The sequence below is a fragment of the Rana temporaria genome, chromosome 5 (assembly GCF_905171775.1).
Source record: "Rana temporaria chromosome 5, aRanTem1.1, whole genome shotgun sequence".
In the NCBI taxonomy this organism is placed as follows: Eukaryota; Metazoa; Chordata; class Amphibia; order Anura; family Ranidae; genus Rana; species Rana temporaria.
The window spans coordinates 313,044,016-313,068,288 of record NC_053493.1 but is presented as its reverse complement, the minus strand read 5'-3'; the positions used below and the strand labels follow the sequence as shown (position 1 = coordinate 313,068,288).

Below are 24,273 nucleotides of genomic sequence, written 5' to 3'. Positions count from 1 at the left end.
TTTTCACATTGGTACATACCTTGCCCATGGCAGTGCCCAATTTGCCATTTTTTTTTTTTTTACAGAAGTTTGCCAATTAGCTCTAAAAAAGGCCCAGAACTTACTAACAATATACAAGTCCCATAGATTTCAATTAGAATTGTTGCTAAGGTTTGCCAAATTTCAAACCAGATTTGCTGAACTCTCAGCAAATTGAACCCAACAAATTGACTTATCTCCATCTGTTATATAGTGTATCTCTTCTGGCCTTAAAGGGTCACTAAAGGAAAACAATTTTTTTGCTGAAATGACTGTTTACAGGGTATAGAGACATACAAGTTAACTGATTCCATTTAAAAATTATTAAAAATTTAATTTAATCTATCATATAATGTGACATGAAGTTCCGGGTGAGAGGTGAGTCGGGGAGACTCACAGAACAAAAACCAAACAAATCCAAGGCAGTGTTTTGTTTTTAAAATGAATCTGATTGGTTCTGAGGAGTTTTAGACACACAGTAATGACAGCTTAGACCACCGTGAGAAATCTCCCAGTACGATGGTTATAAGGAAACAGGCAACCAGGAAGTGTGGAGATCACAGCAGAATTACAGCTACTTCAAAGCAAAAACGAACAATGAGGACATGAAACCAGTACTGCAGTAAGGTAAAGGAAGCTATTTAGCTAAAAAAAAAAATTCCTTTAGTGACCCTTTAACCACTTACCCCCCGGACCATATTGCTGCCCAAAGACCAGAGTACTTTTTGCGATTCGGGACTGCGTCGCTTTAACAGACAATTGCGCGGTCGTGCGACGTGGCTCCCAAACAAAATTGGCGTCCTTTTTTTCCCACAAATAGAGCTTACTTTTGGTGGTATTTGATCACCTCTGCGGTTTTTAGTTTTTGCACTATAAAAAAAAATAGAGAGCCAATTTTGAAAAAAAATTAATATTTTTTACATTTTGCTATAATAAATATCCCCCAAAAATATATAAAAAAACATTTTTTTCCTCAGTTTAGGCCGATACGTTTTCTTCTACATATTTTTCGTAAAAAAAAAAAATCGCAATAAGCGTTTATTGATTGGTTTGCGCAAAAGTTATAGCGTTTACAAAATAGGGGGTATTTTTATGTCATTTTTATTATATTTTTTTACTAGTAATGGCGGCGATCATCGATTTTTTTTTCGGTATTGCGACATTATGGCGGACACTTCGGACACTTTTGACACATTTTTGGGACCATTGGCATTTTTATAGCGATCAGTGCTATAAAAATGCATTGATTACTATAAAAATGCCACTGGCAGTGAAGGGGTTAACACTAGGGGGCGGGGAAGGGGTTAAGTATGCCTGGGTGTGTTCTTACTGTGGGGGGGGGGTGGCCTCACTAGGGGAAACACTGATCCTCGGTTCATACATTGTATGAACCGAAGATCAGCATTTCCCCTGCTGACAGGAACGAGAGCTGTGTGTTTACACACACAGCTCCCGGTCCCCGCTCTGTAACGAGCGATCGCGTGTGCCCGGCGGCGATCGCGCCCGCCGGGCACACGCACGGGAGTCGGGGGCGAGCGGGGGGCGCGCGCGCCCCTAGTGGTGGCTGGGAGAGAGGACGTCATATTACGTGCTCTCGCCCAGCAGAGCCACCTTGTGGACGTATAACGACGGTGCGCGGTCGGCAAGTGGTTAAGCAGCTTTCGTATTTATTAATTTCAGAGGCACAATACTACAGCAACCTGCAGACCTTTCTCTATCAAGCTGTGTGTGGTTTGCCCTAGAAAGCCCATCACTTCTTCACTCGTACAGCTCATCCATTCTTTCAACATTTTTACAACATAATTTAAAGATTCACTTGCCACTTGCCATTCCAAAGGCAGAAACATACCAAACTCGATTCCACAACTGAGGTGTCATGAACTCCAACGTTTTAGAAAGAGTTATTTTCTCCGCTTTCCAAAAAAATGCAGCTTCTGATTTTAGCTTACATTCCACGAGTAGTCTGAAGCGCGGATTTGCGTCATGGGCTTTCAGTAGGTCTAGGCTGTTCTCACTAGCCTTAAAAGGGGTTGTAAAGGTTTGTTTTTTATTTTCTAAAATCGGTTCCTTTAAGCTAGTGCATTGTTGGTTCACTTACCTTTTCCTTAGATTTCCCTTCTAAATGTTTTTTTTCTTTGTCTGAATGTCTCACTTCCTGTTTCTCCTCAGTAAGCTTGCCCCCATCATCTGAGCTGTTCTGGCTGGGGGTTAGTCAGCCAGAACAACTTGCTGAGGAACAGGAAGTGAGAAATTCAGACAAAGAAAAAAAACATTTAGAAGGGAAATCGAAGGAAAAGGTTAGTGAACAAACAATGCACTAGCTTAAAGGAACCTCAGTAAGCTTGCCCCCCATCATCTGAGCCATTCTGACTGGGGATTAGTCAGCGTGCTCGCCCCCTCCCTTGGGACTACATCCCTGCGGGGAAATGTTGTGAACGTTCCGGGGGGGGGGGGGGGCGAGCACGCGACTAACCCTCACCCAGAACGGCTCGGATGATGGGGGCAAGCTTACTAAGGAGGAACAGGAAGTGAGAAATTCAGACAAAGAAAAAAAAAACACATTTAGAAGGGAAATCGAAGAAAAAGGTACCGTATTTGCCGGCGTAAAAGACGACCCCCTAATTTTCTAGGAAAAATTTGGGTTTTGGGATATACTCACCGTATAAGACTACCCCCTTCCTTCTAGTCTTTCTGGAAGCTGAGGGGTAGCCAGAACAACCGCTGACAGAAACAGGCTTTTTGGAAACAGGTCACTAAAGGAATTTTTTTTTGCCAAATAGCTTCCTTTACCTTACTACAGTACTGGTTTCATGTCCTCATTGTTCGTTTTTGCTTTGAAGTAGCTGTAATTCTGCTCTGATCTCCACACTTCCTGGTTGCCTGTTTCCTTATAACCATGGTACTGGGAGCTTTTCACGGTGGTCTAAGCTATCATTACTGTGTGTCTAAAACTCCTCAGAACCAATCAGATTCATTTTAAAAACAAAACACTGCCCTGGATTTGTTTGTTTTTGTTCTGTGAGTCTTCCCGACTCACCTCTCACCCGGAACTTCATGTGTGTACCTTTAAAACCGAAAGTGAAACTAGAGGCACATTATATGATAGATTAAATTCAATTTTTAATAATTTTTAAAATGAATCAGTTAATTTTTATGTCTCTATACCCTGTAAACAGTCATTTCAGAAAAAAAAAACAATTTCCTTTAGTGACCCTTTAAATCTCACTGTCCAATTACATGCCCCCACTGTGCCATCCCTTGCCCCCCCACAGTGCCATCCCTTGCCCCCCCCCCACTGTGCCATCACTCACGTTTTGCAGCTTCTGGCTTCCAGGCCGGTGACAGTCTCCGTCTGCTGCGAGCGTCCATGATTTGAAAGCCGCGCCTTCTTCTCAGACTGTCCTGTGATAGGCAGAACACAAATTTTCCCAGTAGCGCCTCTGTTCTGTGTTCCACCTATCACGGATGTCCTCTCGTCCGAGGATGAGAAGGCATCCATGATAGGAGGAACACAGAACAAAGGTGCTGCTGGGAAAATTTGTCTTCCGCCTATCACAGGACAGTCTGAGAAGAAGGCGCAGCTTTCAAATCATGGACGCCCGCAGCAGACGGAGACTGTCACCGGAAAATACGGTAAGTGAACCAACAATGCACTAGCTTAAAGGAACCTATTTAGAAAATAAAAAAACAAACCTTTACAACCCCTTTAAACATCACACACTTAACTAACCAGTAACAACAGGCTACTGATAGCAATGGCATAAAAGTTCTAATTTAGAGCAAGCAGAAGGAATAACCAATTATCTTACTCTGTAACAGAATACGGCAGAGCATTTCATTGTTCTTGACAAAGCACGCCACTCATTAGAATGAACACAGCAGGTTTAGTAGCAATGGACATGTCACAAAACATTCAAGGCAGATGTTAAACTATCGTAGTACAGACATGTTTACAAGTGAGATTACCAACATGAGGGCTGACAGACAATAGGGACATGTATGTGTCAACTCCCACAAAAGCTTTCTATGAGGGCCACATAATATACACTCATTCCTTCCTGGAGGTAAGCTGATCCATAGAGGTGTCCAGATGTAAATGTGTATATAATGTGCTGTTTATTAAAGAATTTCACTTTCCCAAGGTCGGCCATAAACACATTTTTTTGCCAGCTGAATAACAGAACATCCAACATGTTCCTCCATGCTAAACAGAACTGATGGACACACCTCCCGCTTCTGACCTGGTTTAATCTAACCCCTCTCCCTTTTTTTATTTTATTTTTATCTTGCATGTCGGCGCTGTGACGGGGGACTCGGTAACGCGATATCCTGACCCATATAAACACCTACCTGTAGAGGGGACTAGGTTAGGACTTCCACCTCCTCCACAATATACCGCTTTCCCGTTTAGTCTTTCACCTTATGCCCTTCATGTCCGTACCTTCACTTTCTTTCCCCCCCTTTCCTAGCTTTTTTTTTTCTTCCATAAACCTCTTTAATTTCCTACATTGACGAGTGGCCTACCCCTGAAGGGCAGGCCGTACTCTCATTTTAGACCCATCTTTCCCCTTTATCCCCTCATTTACTTTTCCTGTTATTCTGGGGAACCCTCCCCAATGAAGTTCTTTTTGCCTCTGGTTAAAAAGGAGGGTAGCATCGTTGCACCTAGAATAAGATTTCATCTAACAAGGTTACAATCGCTTTATGACACCCAAGACCACCTACAGTGGTTTTTGTACCACTCGATTCTCACAACTTGTATTACCTATCAGAATTGTAAAATGCTCTTCCTGCTGCTTATAATTTATTAGAGCTGCACGATTCTGGGACATATGAGAATCGTGATTCTTTTACTTAGAACAAAGATCACGATTCTTAAAAATGGTTAATTTAAAAAAGAAAAAGCAGTAGATGGCGCATGGAGAATGCAATGTTAAACTTTCATAGAATGGCAACATCTTGAAAAATTATAACCATGGGGGCAATGACATATTGGTTCTGTGGATCATCTTTTTTTTTTTAAACCTGACTTTGCTAATAAACAGCACTTTTGTACCTTCTTCCACCGTTATATAAATAAGGACTACATAAATAACTGTGTTCATCTGACAAATTAAAATTATGGGCTCTCAAAACCTTGAAGAGGAACCCCATGATTTTTTAATACAGCAAGGTGCGGATGCTTTTTTTCAAAGGGACGGATGTATGGTTATAAAGACAGCGGGGGCAGATGCTATTCTCAAAGGGGATGTAACTATACATCCGCCCCTTGCTGTCTTTATAACCATACATCCGCCCCATTGAAAAAAAGCATCTGCCCCTTGCTGCATTAAATGAATGTGCGCATGTTTATTGCGCTTGCGCAGTGTGCCGACTGACGTCAGTTCCGGTTGCTGATGTCAGTTCTAATATCTGCGCCATTTGCGTTCCACGCAGGTTCCGTGGATCCAGCGGGGAGATCAGAAGATCGCGATCTTCAAATGATTAATCGTGCAGCTCTATAATTTATACAACATCTTGATGTTTGATGTATGTGATGTTGTCCTTTCTTAAATAAAAAAAGTAAAATAAAAAATAAAAATCTCCTGCTGCTGCTACTGGATGCAGCCACTATTTGGCTGACAATTTTCTGACAGGCTCCTTTGATTTTTCAACTCAAGGTTTTTCATATGTCAGGTGGGAGGGGGTCAACAGGGCAACCCACAAAGCAAATTTTAGCTGGTTCATGAAGAACCAGACAACATTTCAGGCCACTCTGGTTATGTGATCCAGCTCCCCTGAGCCAGCCAGTGGCAGCTACAGGGGAGAGGAGGGAGTGCTGAAGAGAAATGAACCATAGTAAGCCTCTGGGTGATGACAAAAAAAATGGGCAAGTATACAGAGGTTACATTTTTAGGATTAGTTAGGTTTATCCTGGAAGTATGGCCAACTCTTTTTTAGCCTTACATCTCTTCCGGGTCACTGCAGTGCACTTACTTTTGTTCTCCTGTGACCCAGAGTTAGCAGACAACGAGCTATTGCCCGAACAGGAATAGGAAAAATCCCTAGAACTAATGGTTAGCAGCTGTTACAGCAACTACTCCCAGAAAGGAATCTTTTTAAATGTAACCTTTACTATTTACATCAAGCAAATACAATGGAGAATCATGACATTAGTATTTAATGGGCTACACAATACAGTACCCAAGGCATGCATTTTAATGAATATTTAAACCACTTAAACTGAATTATAAAAAGACTGTTTGCCTACACATTTTATACAATTCATTTGAACAGCCACACAGGTTATAATAGCAGGTTTGCCAAATCCATTAGTAAAACAATATTTACAGACCATTTAAATCCTTTAAAGATTAGTATTTTTGTCTGTAAAGAGAAGCATTGAGTCAAGAGGCTTTTCCGGTCTTAAAGTAACACGGTCATCAGAGAAGTACGGCGCCAGCCACTGCTTGGCTTGTTCCAAAAATGCTAGTTTGCCAGGCTTTAGGTGAGCAAGCATGTTGTAAAGACTGAATTCCTTACCTTAAGAGCCGGTTCACACTGGGGCGACCTGGGATCCGACGTCAAGTCGCCCGAAGTCGCCCCGGTCGAGAAAATGAATGGAGCCGTCCTTATGTACACTAATGAAGTCGCTCCGACTTCAGAAAAGGTTCCTGTACTACTTCAATCTGACGACTTCTAGGCCACTTGTACCCATTGATTTCAATGGAAGTTGCCTCAGAAGTTGGATCACTGACTGAGGCAACAATACAGGAATATAACATACATTTCTCAGGCAAACCCCTCCCTCCCACAGAGCTGATTGTTGTTTGATTGGCCACTGGAAAGCCTCCTGTCCTGGAGACGACTTGAAGTTGCCTTGTACTGTCCTGGAGGCAACTTGAAGTTGCCTTGTAAGTTTCCTGATGATTCATACTCAAGTCGTGTCCAAGTTGCCTCCCAAAGTCGTGCTGGAAGTCGTGTTGCCCCTGTGTGAATGGGCTCTTACACTTTTTAAAGCTTTCTGAATGACTGGAACAAGTATATCTAAACGCAAAGCCAAAAATCTAATTTATAGCAGATCACTAGACCTTGGTGTGGCAGCTGAATTCGTTTTTTTCCCCTAGCCGTTTTTTTTCTTTTTTACCTGGTGAACCTAAAAATATCATACTTTGTCCCTAGGTGGCTTAGTCACTCATCCACTGTATCTATGGAGGAAGCCATGGTTGTCATCCTAAGTAGCCAAGTCACTTTTCCACTGTATCTATGGAGGAAGCCATGATTGTCATCCTAAGTAGCCAAGTCCCTCTTCCACTGTATCTATGGAGGAAGCCATGGTTGTCATCCTAAGTAGCCAAGTCACTTTTCCACTGTATCTATGGAGGAAGCCATGATTGTCATCCTAAGTAGCCAAGTCACTCTTCCACTGTATCTATGGAGGAAGCCATGGTTGTCATCCTAAGTAGCCAAGTCACTTTTCCACTGTATCTATGGAGGAAGCCATGGTTGTCACCCTAGGATTCTCACATGATATGGACTACAAACATGTCTGTATGACTATCTTTATTACATGTGGGACAGGGCAATTGGTAGTTTACAGAAGATATCCAAGAAGGAAGATATTATTAGGTACAACAGTAAATGACAAAGGCAACTGATTTTTCTGCCCTTAATGAAAATGTTCTTGCCTAAAACGAAAAAACGAATACAGCAACCACATCTAATGACTGGTCAGCTGCAATATATAACATTTTTGTTCTTGGGTTCAGTAATCCTTAACCGCTTGTCGACCGCCTCACGCGGGAGCACGGCGGCAGAGTGGATCTTCTGCGCTGGATCACATACCTAGTATGTGATCCTGCACGTTCAGGTAGGGGGCACAGCGGCTGTGCTGATTGGCAAGGAGAGATGCAGAACATTGCTCTGCCTATGTAAACCAAGGCAGAGCTCTGTTCTGTCAGCAGGAATGTGGTGGATTTTTGTTTCCCTGCAATGCATTGAAATAAAAACAAACAATCCCTTAGTAAAAACAGCACAAATAGTACAAAAATACAGTAGTTAGGCACACCCTTTGATTGCCACCTTCCCAGCCAGCCAGTGTCATTAGTATATGTATGTATGTATGTATGTATGTATGTATGTATGTATGTATATATGTATGTATGTATATATGTATATATATATACCCCCGTATTTATCGGCGTATAACACGCACAGGCGTATAACACGCACCCTAACTTTAAGGGGGAAGTTTCAGGTAAAAAGAAATCCACAGCCCCTGCGTATAACACGCAGGCACAGTTATACCTCTATTTTCAAGTGAGTGTTATACACCAATAAATACTGTATATAAGTCGTCTGTTTTTTTTTTTTTACAAACAAAACACAGTGGTGATAAAATACCACCAATAAATTTCATTTAGGTACAGCGTTGCATGACTGCGCAACTATCAGTTAAAGTAACAGTGCCATATAGCAAAAAATGGCCTAGTCATGAAGGGGGGGGGGGGTAAATCTTGTAGAGGCCAAGTGGTTAAATGACAAAGCATTAGTACCACAGCCAGGAAACACTTGGAAAAGGAGAGGCCAGACACAGCAGCCAATACAATGGTCTTGCAGCAGCTGTAGTTTAAATACAGGCAATCCTAGGCTTCCTTTTGTCCAATCCATTGACTGCATTATTTCTCCAAGGCAATCAGTTTTCAGCTACCATTTTTTTTTTTTTTTTTTGCAAGTTTGGCAACAAAAGCCTATATCTGATGTAGTGCTAGGAACAATAGAAAACACTTCTAATTTTAGACGTGGCCGATTTAGGAGGGCTGAACAGTGATCAAGATTGTGTACAAACTATAGTAACCCATAACAGCCAATCAGATGTAATCTTTCAATGATCCGGTCACAGTAAACACCGTCATGCTACGGACTGGAAGGAATTTCTAAATTTCTATTTAAAAAAAAAAAAATCAGCCAGCACATATTTCCAATATTAAAGTGCCCCAGGCAGTTATTTTTACATTGCCCATAGTGAATAGGATTACAGAGCAGAATGTACCTTTTTTGTTTTTCAGCCCATTTTTTCGGCAGTGAAATATTTCCCTTGAACCAGCGACAGTGAAGAATTCAGGAATGTAGTATTCTGATGCCAGTCAGATTCACAATGCACTGCTCAGTACTGGCAGAAAAGGGATTAGCATACTGAAAGGACATCTGACCCATCACTAATAAGAAAGGCATCGCTGTGCTCAGACATCTGCCAAGCATGTATGAACACATGCTTCGGAATGGAAGAACAATGCATTGTGTGCTGAACAAAGTCGACCTGCGCGCCCTCGGCCAGCCAGGAAATATTCCTTTTAAAGAAATGAGAAATGACAGGCTGCCATTAAAAGTTTTCGTGTCACGCTATTGTGCTTAAAGAAAATGTTACCAGTGAAAGATGATAAAACGCATTGTTCTGCTTCAGCTGTCACTGTATGTAACAGAGACTGATATAGGCAATTACCTAATCGCGCCTAACCGCTCAGCTCAGCTAGAACATGCTTATGTGGTACAGTACTGGCTGTGGCAGGAGAAGCCGGCTCTATGGCACTTACTCGGGCATTCTGCATGCTTACTAAACAGATTTTCTGACCAGCAGGATGCATGCTAGACTGGAAACTCGCGGGAGCTGCGGTGGCTTAACGCGATTGGCACTGCGCTGACAAGCCATTCACCTCTGCAGCTAGGGGTTCGGATCCCGGTCTCGGCTACATGTGAATTGAGTTTGGTGGTCTCAGCCCGGCTCCCGGTGGGTGTGCTATGCGAGGTAAGCCTGCGCTTAGTACGCCCACCCCCCCCCCCCCCACAAAAAAAACACCACACTTACACACGCACTCAAAATTGGGTTTTTGAGGGAAGGCGAAGGACTAACGGGGCTGGTTGAGCGGGCTAGATCCTCTCACTCCCTTATAGGGAGTCCCTCTGCCCCGTTGGGCTTCAAAGCGGAGCAGGTAGGGCGGGCTGTGTGGGAGAGCCCCCTCACACACCCGCCATTGCCACCCGGGGCATGGAGAAAGGTGGCAGATTGCCTCTGGGGGAGGCCTGCCTACTCCAAACTCCTGCAGTCCGGCTCCTCTCTCGAGTACACGCACAAAATACACTTAAAAAAAAAGAAGAAAAGAAAAAAGGAATCAGAAAAAAAAAAAAAAAAAAAGACTGGAAACTCGCATAAATCTTCCTAGCCTTCTCTATCCTGCGTTTCCCATGTTTCGTGACTTTCAGGAAAGTCATGTAAGGTTTTTCTAAAATATGTAAAAGATGGGCAATAAGATTCATAGGCAGCTATTTATAAACTGACCTGGAAATTGAGGTCAGTATTTCACGCCTGATTGCACGTGCTGCTTGCTTAAGAGCTCGTTAACACGGGCGCCTAAAACACTGCGTTTAGATGTGAACATTGTACAGTTTTCTATGAAGCGCTATACGCAGGGGTAGGCAACCTAGGGCCCTCCAGCTGTTGTGGAACTACATTTCCCATGAGGCATTGCAAGGCTGGCAGTTACAATTACTTCCAGAGGCATGATGGGACTTGTAGTTCTGCAACAGCTGGAGAGCCCCAGGTTGCACTATAGAAACCAAAGAGGCCATACACACAGCTGAATGTAAAAATGCATATGTGCGCTGTGTTTAGCGGTGTACAAATAAAAGTAAAACACAGCTGCATACGGAGCCGTACATATCTGCAAATTGACATGTACATATACACAAATGATTTGGAAAAAATACTGCGCAGGTCTGAATGTACGTGAACAATGAATCACAATATAGAAATAAATGAATGAAATGCTGCTGCAGCTAATATGTCAGATATGAACATAAATAACAAGTGGAAAAAAGGGGAAAGCTGCGCTGCATATAAAAATGTGAACATAAATAAACATATATGTACATATACACGCCTATGAGCTCATTCACATGGGCATCCAATTTATCACGCTTAGATGCATGCAGCATAGAGTTTTGGACACCTTTGTACTAAAGATGGCACTATAGGAATGGCCATACATTATACAATTTTCTTATTCAATTTCCTTTAGATTTACCTTTTATGTAGTACAAGGGCCTGTCTGGTGCATACACATTGAAAGTGTTTAGGTTTGACCTCATAATATATGATTTTGGTAAATCTAAAGGAAAATTGTACGAGTATACTTTAGGCCCTGTTCATGTGGGGCGCATTAAGGCGTATATCCATGAAGGGCCATATTTATACATACTGGGATGCAATGGTGTTCCATGCATCCCTATTGATGTCAATTGGGATGTAGCAGCTACATGAACACAGTTGTTGCTCCCGATTTGACATCTCTGTGGTTGTGGTGGATGTCCCTGAACTCACACTATGTGTATTCGAGGCTGTGCACCCGCAGAGATGTCAGATTGAGCACAGTGCCTGTGTAGCCTCTGCATCCCAACTGACCAGTGGTGGCTGGTGCTCAAAATTTGGAGTGGGGGGGGGGGGGTTGTTGGCACTACAAAACTAACATCACTGCCCCCACCAGAGACAAACAGCAGAGATCACACAGCTGACACCCCGCCCGCCCCCCGCCCCTCCACCTCAAGGAAGGCAGACAGCGGTGATAGAGTCCCAAGACTCCCTGGCACATATGGTCTTTCTGATTGGCTGGGAGGAGGATCAGTGTGTCAATAGCGAATATTCAGTCACTATTGCTACACAAGTGGGTGTGCTTGGGGCAGTGCTCTGTACCCCAAACCCACCTTTTTTTGAAGCCTATTAGAGCCTCTGGCCTTAATCACGTGCTTCAAAAAACACACCCCCTCCTATTGGAATCCATGGTCTGGTGCCCTGTATGTAGATCAGGGGGTCTAACACATGGACGGGGGGGGGGGGGGGGTGGTGCCCTTGTGCCCCTTATGGAGCAGCTGTCACTGCAACTGACATCAATAGGACTACCTGCACAGGGATGGGCGAACACCTGTGCATCCCCATGGCGGTAAACACAGCCCTCCACGGCGTACTTTTTTGTGCTCCATGTGGACAAGGCCTTGGGCATGTATTTTAATCAGATCTTCTGCTAGTACTGCCAGCTATAACCTGCATTCCATGCAGAGAACACGCATATGCCCCTACACAGCAGTCCTCCATTGGTTAAAACACATTGTTGACAATTTTTTGACAACTTAACTTACTTTATTTTATACCAATCATGCAAGCTCAAGCTATGCTACTAAAGCACCTGTGAAACGAAAAACTGCCTGAAAGACTGACCTAAAAAGTCCTAGAAGAGTTCGAAAATGCAGCCTACCGTGTTTCCCCGAAAATAAGACCGGGTCTTATATTAATTCTGGCTACAAAAAAAAACACACTAGGGCTTATTTTCAGGGGATGTCTTATTTGTTTTATGGTATGTACAAAAAAAGTCCCCCCCCCTGGAGTAAGCATTGTGAAATTCTGTAATCCCAAAAATAAACCTTTTTTAAAGACCTTATAAAATGATGTAATCCGTTCTGTAAAAAGATGATATCATGTGCAGTGTGTCTCCTTGTGTAACATTATTGTGGAAAATACCTTAATTACAGTGCCGCTTGCTGCTCACGTGACCCGCTGGAGCTCTTCTTCCCTACTCCAAATACTGCAGAGGGAGGGGCCAAGATCCCCAAAGACGTCAGCCCCACTCTGATTACTGCAGTGGGTAGGGGCTTAATAAAGTTTTATTGGAAAAAAAAACAGCTGACATCAGCCGGGAGGAGAGGAGAAGAGCTCCGGTGGGTCACGTGAGCGCCCAGCAGTGCTGTAAATAAGGTATTTTCCACAATAAAGTTACAAAAGGGAGACACACTGCACATTATATAATCTTTTTACGGAACAGATTACATGTTTTTACAAGGACTTTAACTAGGGCTTATTTTTGGGGTAGGGCTTATATTGCAGCCATCCCAGAAACTCACGCTAAGGCTTATTTTCGGAGAAACAGGGTATTAGTACAGCAGGGAAGCCGGGAGCTGGAGAGGTTCGTAGTGTGGGTGGTCCTGTTTTATGAAGCTGTGTAACAAAGTGGGAATGCGACTCAAACATTTATTTAAGTGTATATGAACCCAATCTTATATAATCTTTAGTATGTTAAAAACATTAAAATGTGAAAAATAGATCCACGCTTGGAAAATAAAGTAAAAGAACAAACAGCAGCAACTGTGCACTATAACCCAGATACCAGGCACAAATAATAATGTATAAATAAAAATGCAGCGCTAGATAAATAAAGTGCAATTGATGTGAATACCACAATGCACGTGATATGTGCAAACATCCAAATGAATATACTAAAGTGCAATCTGTGCAATCAATGATATATGAGCAGAATAAGAAAACAATAAAAATTGCATAAAGACTGAATAAATTCTAAAATACATATGCAGTATTACATCACATGTAAAAGGATGCAATTATGTGCCAAAAGAAAGAAAAAGTTCATATGGAGCTGAATTTCATCAAAGAAAGCTCCATGGGGGAAAAGTATTGGAAATTACGATGGCAGGGTTCTACTCATCACCATAACAAAATGGAGGCTTACCAGAAAGCCAGCGTCCCCCTTACTCGGGGAGGTCACAAATCGCTTTTTTGGATCTGTGAGCCACTGAAAAGGAAGGCCAGGCATTTCACTCCAGTAGCCTTGGATAGAATACACCAGAAGGTTAACAGCTGGTCGGGGCTTGTCATTAGGAAACCTCAGTGCCGATATATATATGAAACAAGAGACTCCACACAGGTGTGTGCAGCCTATTGCATTGGGGGGTGTGCACCCCAAAGCTCAAACACCTATTACCGATAACTCACAATGTTCCATCAGAAAGGGAAGGAGCATATTTACCGGCCCCTTCCCCCAATCATCCTAAAACATCTCCGCAGCAACAGCCGGTGGAAAAGGAGGAGGAGGAAAGCCGTTAGAGCTGTGAGAGGAAGGGGGGTGAATCCGTGCTGCACAGGGTGATTAGGGTGTGCCTGGGCACACCTGGCACACCCTGTGCGCACGCCTATGAGACTCCACATAGTGTGATGTTGTCTCTGTATCTGATTTAATAAAAGTAGTACACTTACATAAAATTGTAACGTTTAGGCTGAGATCTTATCACAATCCGAACGAATGGATCCCCTTGTGTAGCACTACCCCCCCCGGAGGAGCTGCTGGTTATTTTCGGGTGCCACGTTACCTCTATATTCTCGCTGTCCAGGGTGAAAGAAGAGTCTGAAGAATTTCAATGTCCACATGATACACTTCTTTTTCTTGGGTTTATTTTGCAGAACTTCAGTATAAAAGAAGGATGAGGGGTGGAAGGGTAGGTAGGTTCAGGTGCATAATCACAGATAGGGATAGGGAAACAGTTCTCTTCATCACTCTAGCCAGAGTGGGTATTGCTCACCCGCATAGGTCCCTCTCACTGCCCTAACAGCCGGGATGGCACACAAAGTACAGTCTCTGCCACAGACCTTCCTTTATGAGGAGACACTTTGGTCCGGAATCCTCTGCCACAGTATTCAGCACCCGGATTTCTCCAGCTTAGCTTTGGTAGAACTTTTAGACCCGACAGGCGACACTGTCAAGCCTCTCGGTGTGCGGTGCATTCTTCGATGAAGTTTCCAGGCCTTCTCCCAAGGTACCAGCCTCTTGCATGGCCCTTTTCAGGATAGGTCCCCCCTTGGCTTCCTTCATCAAGTGGCTTCCTCCCGCAGGATGGACAGCACAAGATCACTATTGCAAGGTAGGCCCCAGCAGCTAGACTACTGGGCCTACCAACAAAGTCACAGCCCCGGGCCAACGTGGTCCCAGAACCAGGATTCAGGACACGCACCTCAAGTCAGGCGGGCCACGAGGCACGTAGGACGACAGACCGACGAACTCGCCCTAATGGCGTCTGTCCCTTAAGTACCCCTCCCAGCATGCACAGCGGGGCAACCACTCCCACTGATTCGCTGCTGAAGGAGACACTTAATGTACCTTGACCTTGCTGCTGCCACCTGTGGCCTGGGGTGGTAATGACACCCCCAGGCAAACAATGGTGGATACTCCCAGCACAGCCATGGCTGAAACAGAAGCTAAATTGCCCTTAATCACTCGTCTGAGCCAATAATAGTTTAGACCCCACTAAATTTAAAGCAGTGCCTGATCAACAGGAGCAGGGCGCTACACTTGTAAAGTCCAAACAGCAATTACTTTTTCACAGGCAGGCAGCATTTTTCCCTTAGTAAATTAAATCATCATTTATAAAATACATTTTGCATATACTCGGGTTACGTTTGTGTAATATTAAAATTTGTTTGATGAACTGAATCATTTAAAATGTGACAAATATGCAAAAAAAAATAAAAAATCAAGAGAAGGGCAAATACTTTTTCACAGCACTGTACATATAGAAACTAATAGAAAAGTGTAATTGTCATACACACAAAGACATCATTAAATAGTGAATGGCTTATCGAGGTTATTAAAGTAATTGATGCAGTTAACCACTTAAGAACCTCCTGCACATATACGTCGGCAGAATGGCACGGCTGGGCACAAGCACGTACCTGTACATCCTCTTTAAGTGCCCAGCCTTGGGTCGCGGACGCGGGACCCGCGAACCAGATCGCCGCTGAAGTCCCACGATCGGTTCCCACAGCTGAAGAACGAGGAGAGCTGTGTGTAAACACAATTATTTTTTTTCTGTATCCCATTTCAAACCGTTTCCTTCACTTCCTGTCCCATCGCCAAACAGGAAGTGGGCGGAAACCCCTGCAAGTTAGGAGAGAATCCCTTGAAGACCCCCAGGTCACCAGAACTAGTGTCCCCATTGGAAGATTTCCTCTCTATTACTTTTCTGGGGACAACCTAAAATTTGGGATTTTCTTTACTTTCAATGATAATGGTAAACAGGACAGCATAATAATCGTATATTGATTGGTTTGCGCAAAATGTATAGCTTCTACAAGATAGGTGATAGAGTTATGGCATTTTTAATATATATATATTATATATTATATTATATATTAGATAATATATATATTAGATGAAAAACATTTGAGACCAGTAACAATTATACAGTGATCAATGCTATAAAAATGCACAGATTACTGTATAAATGACACTGGCAGGGGAGGGGTTAACACTAGTGGTGATCAAGGGGTTAAATGGGTTACCTGGGAGGTGTTAATGGTGGGGGGGAGTGGACTGGCTGGGAGTATAGAGAGATAGCTGTTCCTAATCACTCAACAGACATACTTCCCTGTCAGAACGGGGTTATGTTTGTATCCCCGTTCTGGCTCTCTGTGGAGTGATCACGGTAAGTAATTCATAATGAGCTAGTATGCACAGCATACTAGCTCATTATGCCTTTGAATTGCATGGTCATTTCTGTCCTTGCTGAAAATGTTCTTAGCCTGAAAAAAGAAAACGAATGAAGCCATCACAGTAAAGGATTGGTAATCTGATATATATTACATTTTGTTCTTGGATTTAGTTTTCCTTTAACATACAGCAGAGCCTGAAGTGGAAAAAATATTCAGCCTACAGCTACAAATGGGTTAAACTGTGACTAATCCCAAATCTGCACTGTTGGTGGTCACTGGAGAACAAAGCTGAAGAGGCCGACCCCAGCATGACTTGTTCTGTGGAGGAATTCGAACATTGAACACAACAGGTGGGCCTTTCCCATGATAGGAGTAATACGGCAATATGGGGGTAACTGGTGACATATCCCATCTTCTCAGGTTATGTCATAAACAACACTTGTCAAACCATTATAAAGTCCTAGAACTGCAACCTTCTAATGAGAATGGCCACTACAAGAAAAAACAGAAATGGAAGGCGTGCACACCTAGTGCATTACCACAGATAATTAAATAATACTTTTTTTTTTGTATAAGAGTGGGTACTCACAAAATGCAACTGACAAAATGCAACTGACAAAAGGCCATAAACACAGTGCATTGACATGCACAGAACACGGGGTACAACCAACGTGTTTCAGGGGCACACCCCCTTCCTCAGAGCTAGGCCCCTGAAACGCATTAGTTGTACCCCATGTTCTGTGCATGTCCATGCACTGTGTACATGGCCTTTTGTCAGTTGCATTTTGTGAGTACCCATTTTTATACAAAAAAATATATAAAATTATCTCTGGTAATGCACTAGGTATACGCACCTTCCATTTCTGTTCTTCTTGTAGTTCCTTTTGGATTACACCATCTGAGGAAGGCAGCATCCACCTAGCTTCGGGATACCATATATACCTTTTACAGCACCATTTTATCCGATATATGTTACGTCACACCTCGGAAGACCTATTAGCGCTGGAAGTGACTGTTTTTTGAGAATGGCCACTACACAAAAGACATGAATTTATTATACACACTTCCATATGTCCAATTACAGACAAACCAGTTAAACGTGAAAGCAGTGGGCCAAATGAAGCTAGCATGAAATGTAACGAATGCAGTAAAGTAGCAGGATTTCACAACCAAGTTGTCATAAATAGTGCAACCAACATAGCCAAATACATTGCAGAGGGCAATAACATGTAATGTGTATGAACACATGGCAGACAATCAGAATTCAGTGTGTTGTCGTAAGATACATGGTCAATTATTTCAGACTTGTGCCCGACCTAAACTTGGCACTAGTGTAGTGAAAGGGCTTAATTCACTAAAGGCCAGTTCACACCACATGCAGTCCAGTGCGCTATTTTTCTGCATCAAAAACGCATGGAAAGTAGGTTATATGATGTGTGCTCACGGTGGCTAACGGAAAGCTCCAGGTATCTTCTTGCGATCGGGGGCTTTCAGACTATGTGACCGCTGTGACAGCCAATCACGGCGGTCACATGATCAGAATCCCCATCCCGTCTCAGATACCTCCTAAAGAGCCGAGTGGCACCAATATTAAGGGGTTAAAGTATAACTAAAGGCAAAACTTTTGTTTTCGTTTTGGATAGAGTGGAGAAGGATTAGATCACCTGTCAGTTTTTATTGATGTCCGTGCCCCCCCCCCCCGTTAAGGAGAGTCACTCTATTTGTCCTGTTAACCATCATCATTTGAAGTGAAAGTAAAAGGGCTGTCCCCAGAAAAGTAATAGGAGGGGAAATTTCTCAATGGGGACACTAGTTCTGGTGACCTGGGGGTCCCCAAGGAATTCCCTTAATTTGCAGGGATTTCCTCTTACTTCCTATTTGGTTATGGTGCAGAAAATCTCCACAATAGGACACAGATGGCGAAATAAAATCTGACAGGGGTTGTAACCCTCCCTTACTATATCCAAAATGAAAAAACAAAAAAAAGTGTTGCCTATACTTCTACTTTAAGTAAATACAAAATATATTTATAAAAATGTCAAATATTGAATGGAAATAGTATAAAAAAAAAAAACTTCACACACTGGAATTGGGGAGTTTTCCCCTTCACGTCCTGCCCCATAGCCAAACAAGAAGTGAGAGGAAATCCCTGAAAAATAAAAAGAAACCCTTGGAACCCCCAGGTCACCAGAACCAGTACCCCCTCTATTACTTTTATGGGGACAACCCATAATTTCTTTTACTTTCAATGATGACGGTAAACAAGACAAATAAAAACTGACAAGGGTTTTAATTATTCTCCACTCCAAAACTGAAAAAAGTTTGCCTTTATTCTTTAAAGCGGAGTTCCACACAAAAATGGAACTTCTGCTTTTCGGAACCCCCCATGTCCGGTGTCACATTTGGCACCTTTCAGGGGGGAGGGGGTGCAGATACCGGTCTAAGACAGGTATTTGCACCTACTTCTGGGCATAGACTCCCATGGGAGCCACGCCACTCCCCCCCCTCCCCCTCTGTCTCCTGGGAAACACGCTGGTCTCAGGAGAGAGCGGGGACCAGTGACAGTAGGGAACCAAGCAGTGAAACTGCAAGGCTTCACTTCCCGGTTCCCTCATCGAGGATGGCGGCGGCAGCATCCGAGAGACGAGCGATTGCTCAGCCTCGTCTGCCGACATTGCGGGTGCGCTGGACAGGTAAGTGTCCATTTTTTAAAAGACAGCAGCTGCAGTATATAAAAAAAAAAAATTCGGGCAGGCCTCGGCTTTAAAGCGGAGCTCCACCCTAAAGTGGAAATTCCGCTCATCGGATTCCTCCCCCCCTCCACAATTGGCACCTTTCAGGGGGGAGAGGGGGGTGCAGATACCCGTCAGGTATTTGCACCCACCTACGTGGATACAGACTGCGGGTAGTACGTCACTCCCCCCCCCCCCCCCCCCTGTTGTGTTCTGGGAAACACACGGCTCCCAGAACACAACGGTGACCAGTGAAAAACGTGCAGCGCTGCTCGTGCATGCGCAGTAGGGAACCGGGAAGTGAAGCCACAACGCTTCACTTCCTGATTCCCTCACCGAGGATGGCGATGGGGGCAGCCGAGAGACGAGCAATCGCTCGTCTTCTGCTGCCGACGTCGCTGGACTTCAGGACAGGCAAGTGTCCTAATATTAAAAGTCAGCAGCTTCAGTATTTGTCGCTGCTGGCTTTTAATATTTTTTTATGGTGGAGCTCCGCTTTAAGGAAATCACCCCCAATGATTGCGTTTTTATATACAGTATTTAGGGGGTCTATGAATTACTGTTGAAAAACTGACCCAACAGAGACTACTCCAAATTGGCCAATATGTTTTTGCATTCCTTAAATACCTCATGCCTGGCACCCCTACTTATTTAATTAATGCATTTAATTATTCCCTCTAGTGAATTTACTTTAACACTGTTTTATTCGATATTAACCGAACGCTTTTGCTTTTTGGAGGTACATAACTCACGAGATGGTAGTGACTCGACATTTTCATTATCTCGTGAGATATTTGGGGAAAATGTGTCACGTAATTCAATTATCTCATGGGATATTCTTTAGTGAATTGAGCTCTATGTGTACAAGCCTATTTAAGGCAAATTAAAAAAAAAGCCTACAGTGCAAGAGCTCCAAAGAAATACATTTGGGATAAAAGTTTTGTTATTGTATAATAATAAAATGCTAAGAGGAGCAATCCAATGCAACAAATATTGGCACAATCTGATACAATTGTAGATCTAGCCATTGCCAATGCAGCCCTCATGACTTTACATCAGCATTATAGAACACCGAGTACCAAAAACTGAAAAATATTAAAACGCAAACCTCAAACTTATACCACAAAATACTCCAAAATTTGTATCTCTATCCTGCACAGACTCCATGCACCTGCTTTGCCTAGATGTCCTCTACTGGATACAGCTGTGGCACACAGATGGTGAACGTGAGACCACCCGTCAAACACTCTCGCTGCCTTAGTACATACCTCCACCAGACTACCATCTACACACCAAGCACAGCAGACAGTACAAACAATGAACTGGTAACTTACCCCATAGTTTGGACCATGTCAAGAGATCAGGTTTGCACTATGAGCGATTTCCAGCACTCATACAAAAGAGAATGCAATCTGGAACTAACACAGAACTCCACGTCAGGAAGAAATAATACATAAAACAAAATCAGAATAGTAGCAGGACCAAAAAGCAGCTCGAGCACCGACACCGAGGAGGGTGCTCATTGGATTTGGACTTAGACTTTGGCTTGGGACGTTGAATATTCTGTGTCTATCTTTAACTTGCCAGTGATTTGGTTTCACATACCAGTGTAGTTCTGAAGACAGATGCCTTTGCAGAGGCCACCAATCACAAAGAGGCAATGTGCATTCCCCTCTCCTCCCTCCCCCACTTGGCCCTGTCTTCTCGTGGATATCTAGCAAAATAATCGCTCAGCTGTCTCCAGCCTATCTTAGGAGGATGAAAGAGGAGCTTTCCCGGATTGTCAGAGGTAGACCTGGAAGAGAAAGTAGGATTATTCGCATGGGTTGTGAAGGCTCTGGGCTGCAATATACTTATAGAGCACAATTCCTATGGATTGCCGGTTACCAGGCATGAACAGTGCGCTCTCTCTGTAATGCCATAAAGTTCCAGCGAAACTAAGCAATGGCAGAAAGGAATGCCACTGAACCATAGTGTGGCTTTGTGTGCCTGATTTATTAAAGTGTTAAATGGGAAAAATGCAACACAATAAATAGGCTGTGTTGGGTTATTGCTTTAAATGTATTTTTTAACAGTGTCGGCAAATCACCAAGTGCTCAGACATAATACATATTTGTGAACTGTCTCATCTGCCAACAATTTGCAATTCTGTTCCAGACAGTTTTCTGATCCAAACATCCCTGTCATGCCTTGTACACACGATCGGTTTTCCCGGCGGTAAAAAATCCGGCAGGAAAACAGAGGGGAAAACAGAGAACCTGCTACCGAGAACCTGCTCGGTAGCTTTTTCCCCCTACACACGGCCAGGTTTCCCCCGACAGGAAAACTGCCATGAGAGCTTATTTCGGGAAACCTGGCCGTGTGTATGCTCCACCGCAGGGAAACCTTCCGGCTTGTAATCCGCCGGGAATCCCAGCGAAAAAAAACAAAAAACAACATGTTCTCTTTTTTCCCGCCGGTTTTCCTGTTGGGAAAACTGCGATGGAGCATACACAAGGCCAGGATTCCCGCCCAAAAGCTCTCATGGCAGTTTTCCTGCCAGGAAAACCAGTCGTGTGCACGAGGCAATAGTCTCTAGACCAGCCTTTGTCAACCTTTCTAACATGGAGGAACCCTTGAAATAATTTACAGCTCTCAGGGAACACCTATTACTATAGATTACCAATTACTATATCTACAGCAACAGTACATTTGGGGGGGGGGCCCTTTTTAGAGGGTTCCAACTCCCACTTCCTCCCGGGGCACGGCGGAGCCAGAATTAAGTTCACCTCTCCCTCTCTGGAATTATCTGGGACACGTCACAGGTCCCAGATGATTACTTGTGCATCACAGTGCGCAGCGCGGCTCACGCATGCGCAGTGCGTGCCCGGCTGTGGCTTCACCCACAGTGACAATGGCGGCGGGGGGGCGGGGGGAGACAAGTTTGTGCAGCGCTTTACAACGTGAGGGCAGACAGTACAATTAGAGGACCTGCCTGATTGGATACAAAATTGACAGATATAGTCTCCTATTTACATTAGGCAATTTTGCTCATCAGCAACATGGATTAAAAAAAAAAAAAAAAAGTGTTGGGTCTGATTTACTAACGCTCTAATCAGCCCTTTGTGCCTTGTGTTCTGCATGTAGGTAGCCCATTCATTGCAATGTGCTGCCCCATCTGCAGAAACTCAGGAAAAAATCCATGACCCTGTTCTTTTTTAATTGTACTGCATGGAACCACATGGTGTTGCGGCACCATGCAATTTCACATGTGCAAAGACGTCGGCATTTTGCGGGGGTGCCATTAAGAATCTACTCTAGGTTCACACCTACAGTATGCGTTTGCTGCGGCTAATGTTGGAACAGGCACAGCATCTCCTTCAATTGAATGGGCTGCTGTACCTTGAGGGAAATGCAGGAAAAACGTCCCTACTCTTTTTTTTTATAAAAAGCAGCTACAAGCAAAAAAAAATAAAAAAATCGCATGGCATCTATGCACCATGTGATTACACAAAACTTATGACGCACTGTGTTCTTAGATGCAGGGATGTGCCATTTTAAGAATGAATGACAGCCCCACGTGTCTGCAAAACAAGCGTTTGGTTGTGGGAATAAGCGAGATGTACATGCTGTCTTGCATCTGCAACAGTGTGAACCTAACCTAATGGCAGCAGAGCGTTTCTGTCATGTGTGGGGAACCCGGTGTGATTGTGCATGCATTCCAGACATGTAATATGAACCCAGCCTAATAGAGTAGGGAATTCTCATTTTCAAAGTGACTTTATTTTACAAAGTGAATTTTCACTTATTTTAGTGAATGGGGTGAAACAGGACTAAAAATTTATATTGCAAAGAAAACCTTATCAATTGCAAAGATAATAAAAAAAAAAAGCAGGATTTTTCCTTACACATGACTGGATGACTGAAGTCTTAACAACTTTACATAGTTTACTATAATTTAAGCTAGGTGTAAAGTCACTTATTCACCTTGCTTAGTAAATGAAGTGGTTTTGTACTGACTGTTTCATCCAATCGCGTGCCAGCCCAAAAAAAAAAGTAAATTCTCCTTGCACAAAGTGTTCTTTGCAAAGTGAATTTTCACCTCATGCAAAAAGGATGCGAGAATTCACTTGGAAGTGAAAATATTCCACTATTTTATTAAATTAGGGTCACTGCTTTGCTCCTCTTAGACTGCCATTATCCTTACATATAAGCAATATACCTTGAAGCTGATCTCCATGTATTAGGGAAGTTTAAATTGTTCCTTTTGGACCAAGCTGGTTCAAACGAATTACTGTATATACTCGAAAATGCCCCCCTCGGCTTATACTTGAGTCACCTTTTTGTGCCTGATCTCTTGGATTTGGGGGCGCGATACCGGTCGGCCGTAGGTCCCATGGACCCCAAACTTAGCACACATGTAACCCCACTCTTCCTCTACAAGTATGCAAAGTTTGTTGTCAGGGGGAGCACTGATTTTTCAAAACCGGGCACCCCTTCTATAGACTCCCATGTTAAATGGTGATTTTGGGGACCCGGTACTGGCCGGTCGTAGGTCTCCTGGACGCGGAACTTAACACACATATAGCCCCATTTCTCCTCTACGAGTGTGCAAAGTTTGTTGTTTGGGGGACCTACGGCTGGGGAGCACCGACTTTTCAAAGCCGGCACCCCTTCCATAGACTCCCATGTTAAAAGTCAGCCCAGTCATGGGCACAGTGAGGCATGCAGATGGACACCCTAGGCTTATACTCAAGTCAATACGTTTTCCCATTTTTTTTGTGGTGAAACTAGGTGACTCGGCTTATATTCGGGTCGGCTTATAACTCGAGCATATACGGTAAATAACAGATGCAGCAGCTGTGAGCGCTGTATAAACAGTTTGTGGCCTCTGCTACATACAGTATACAGCACAGTGTTTGGGCTATGAAATGGGAACTTCTGTCCCACTCCCAGAGCAAAATCAAGTCAGGCCGAGTGGCACTCAGCCTTTCACAGGGAGCTTTGTCTTCTATAAATGAATAGAAAGCTTCCTCCGATTGGTTAAATCGTAGACCGTGACATCATCAGCCCAACTCTGCCAATCAGAGGAAGCTTTCTATCCATTTAAAGAATACAAAGCTTCCTGTGAAAGGCTGAGTGCCACTCAGCCCAATTAGATTTTGTTCCAGGAGTGGAAGTTCAAAATCCCTCTGCTGGAACACCGCGCTGTATACTTTGTGTAGCTGAGAATACATAGAG

General features: G+C 43.5%; 1 protein-coding gene across 24 annotated transcripts in view; it reads right to left on the bottom strand.

The window, feature by feature from the left end:
• DTNA (dystrobrevin alpha) overlaps positions 1-24,273 on the bottom strand; it is a 303,735-nt gene that overhangs the window by 190,708 nt on the left and 88,754 nt on the right. For 6 of the 24 annotated variants that reach the window (XM_040354159.1, XM_040354154.1, XM_040354149.1 and 3 more), the window contains exon 1: positions 20,388-20,639. The exons of 2 other annotated variants lie outside the window; for them this stretch is intronic. In XM_040354159.1, coding sequence (XP_040210093.1) covers positions 20,388-20,404 — 17 coding nt within the window. In that variant the 5' untranslated portion in view covers positions 20,405-20,639. Of the gene's footprint in view, positions 1-20,387; positions 20,647-24,273 lie in introns of those variants that run through there. 16 more of the 24 variants (XM_040354150.1, XM_040354155.1, XM_040354143.1 and 13 more) reach the window with 8 other exon arrangements.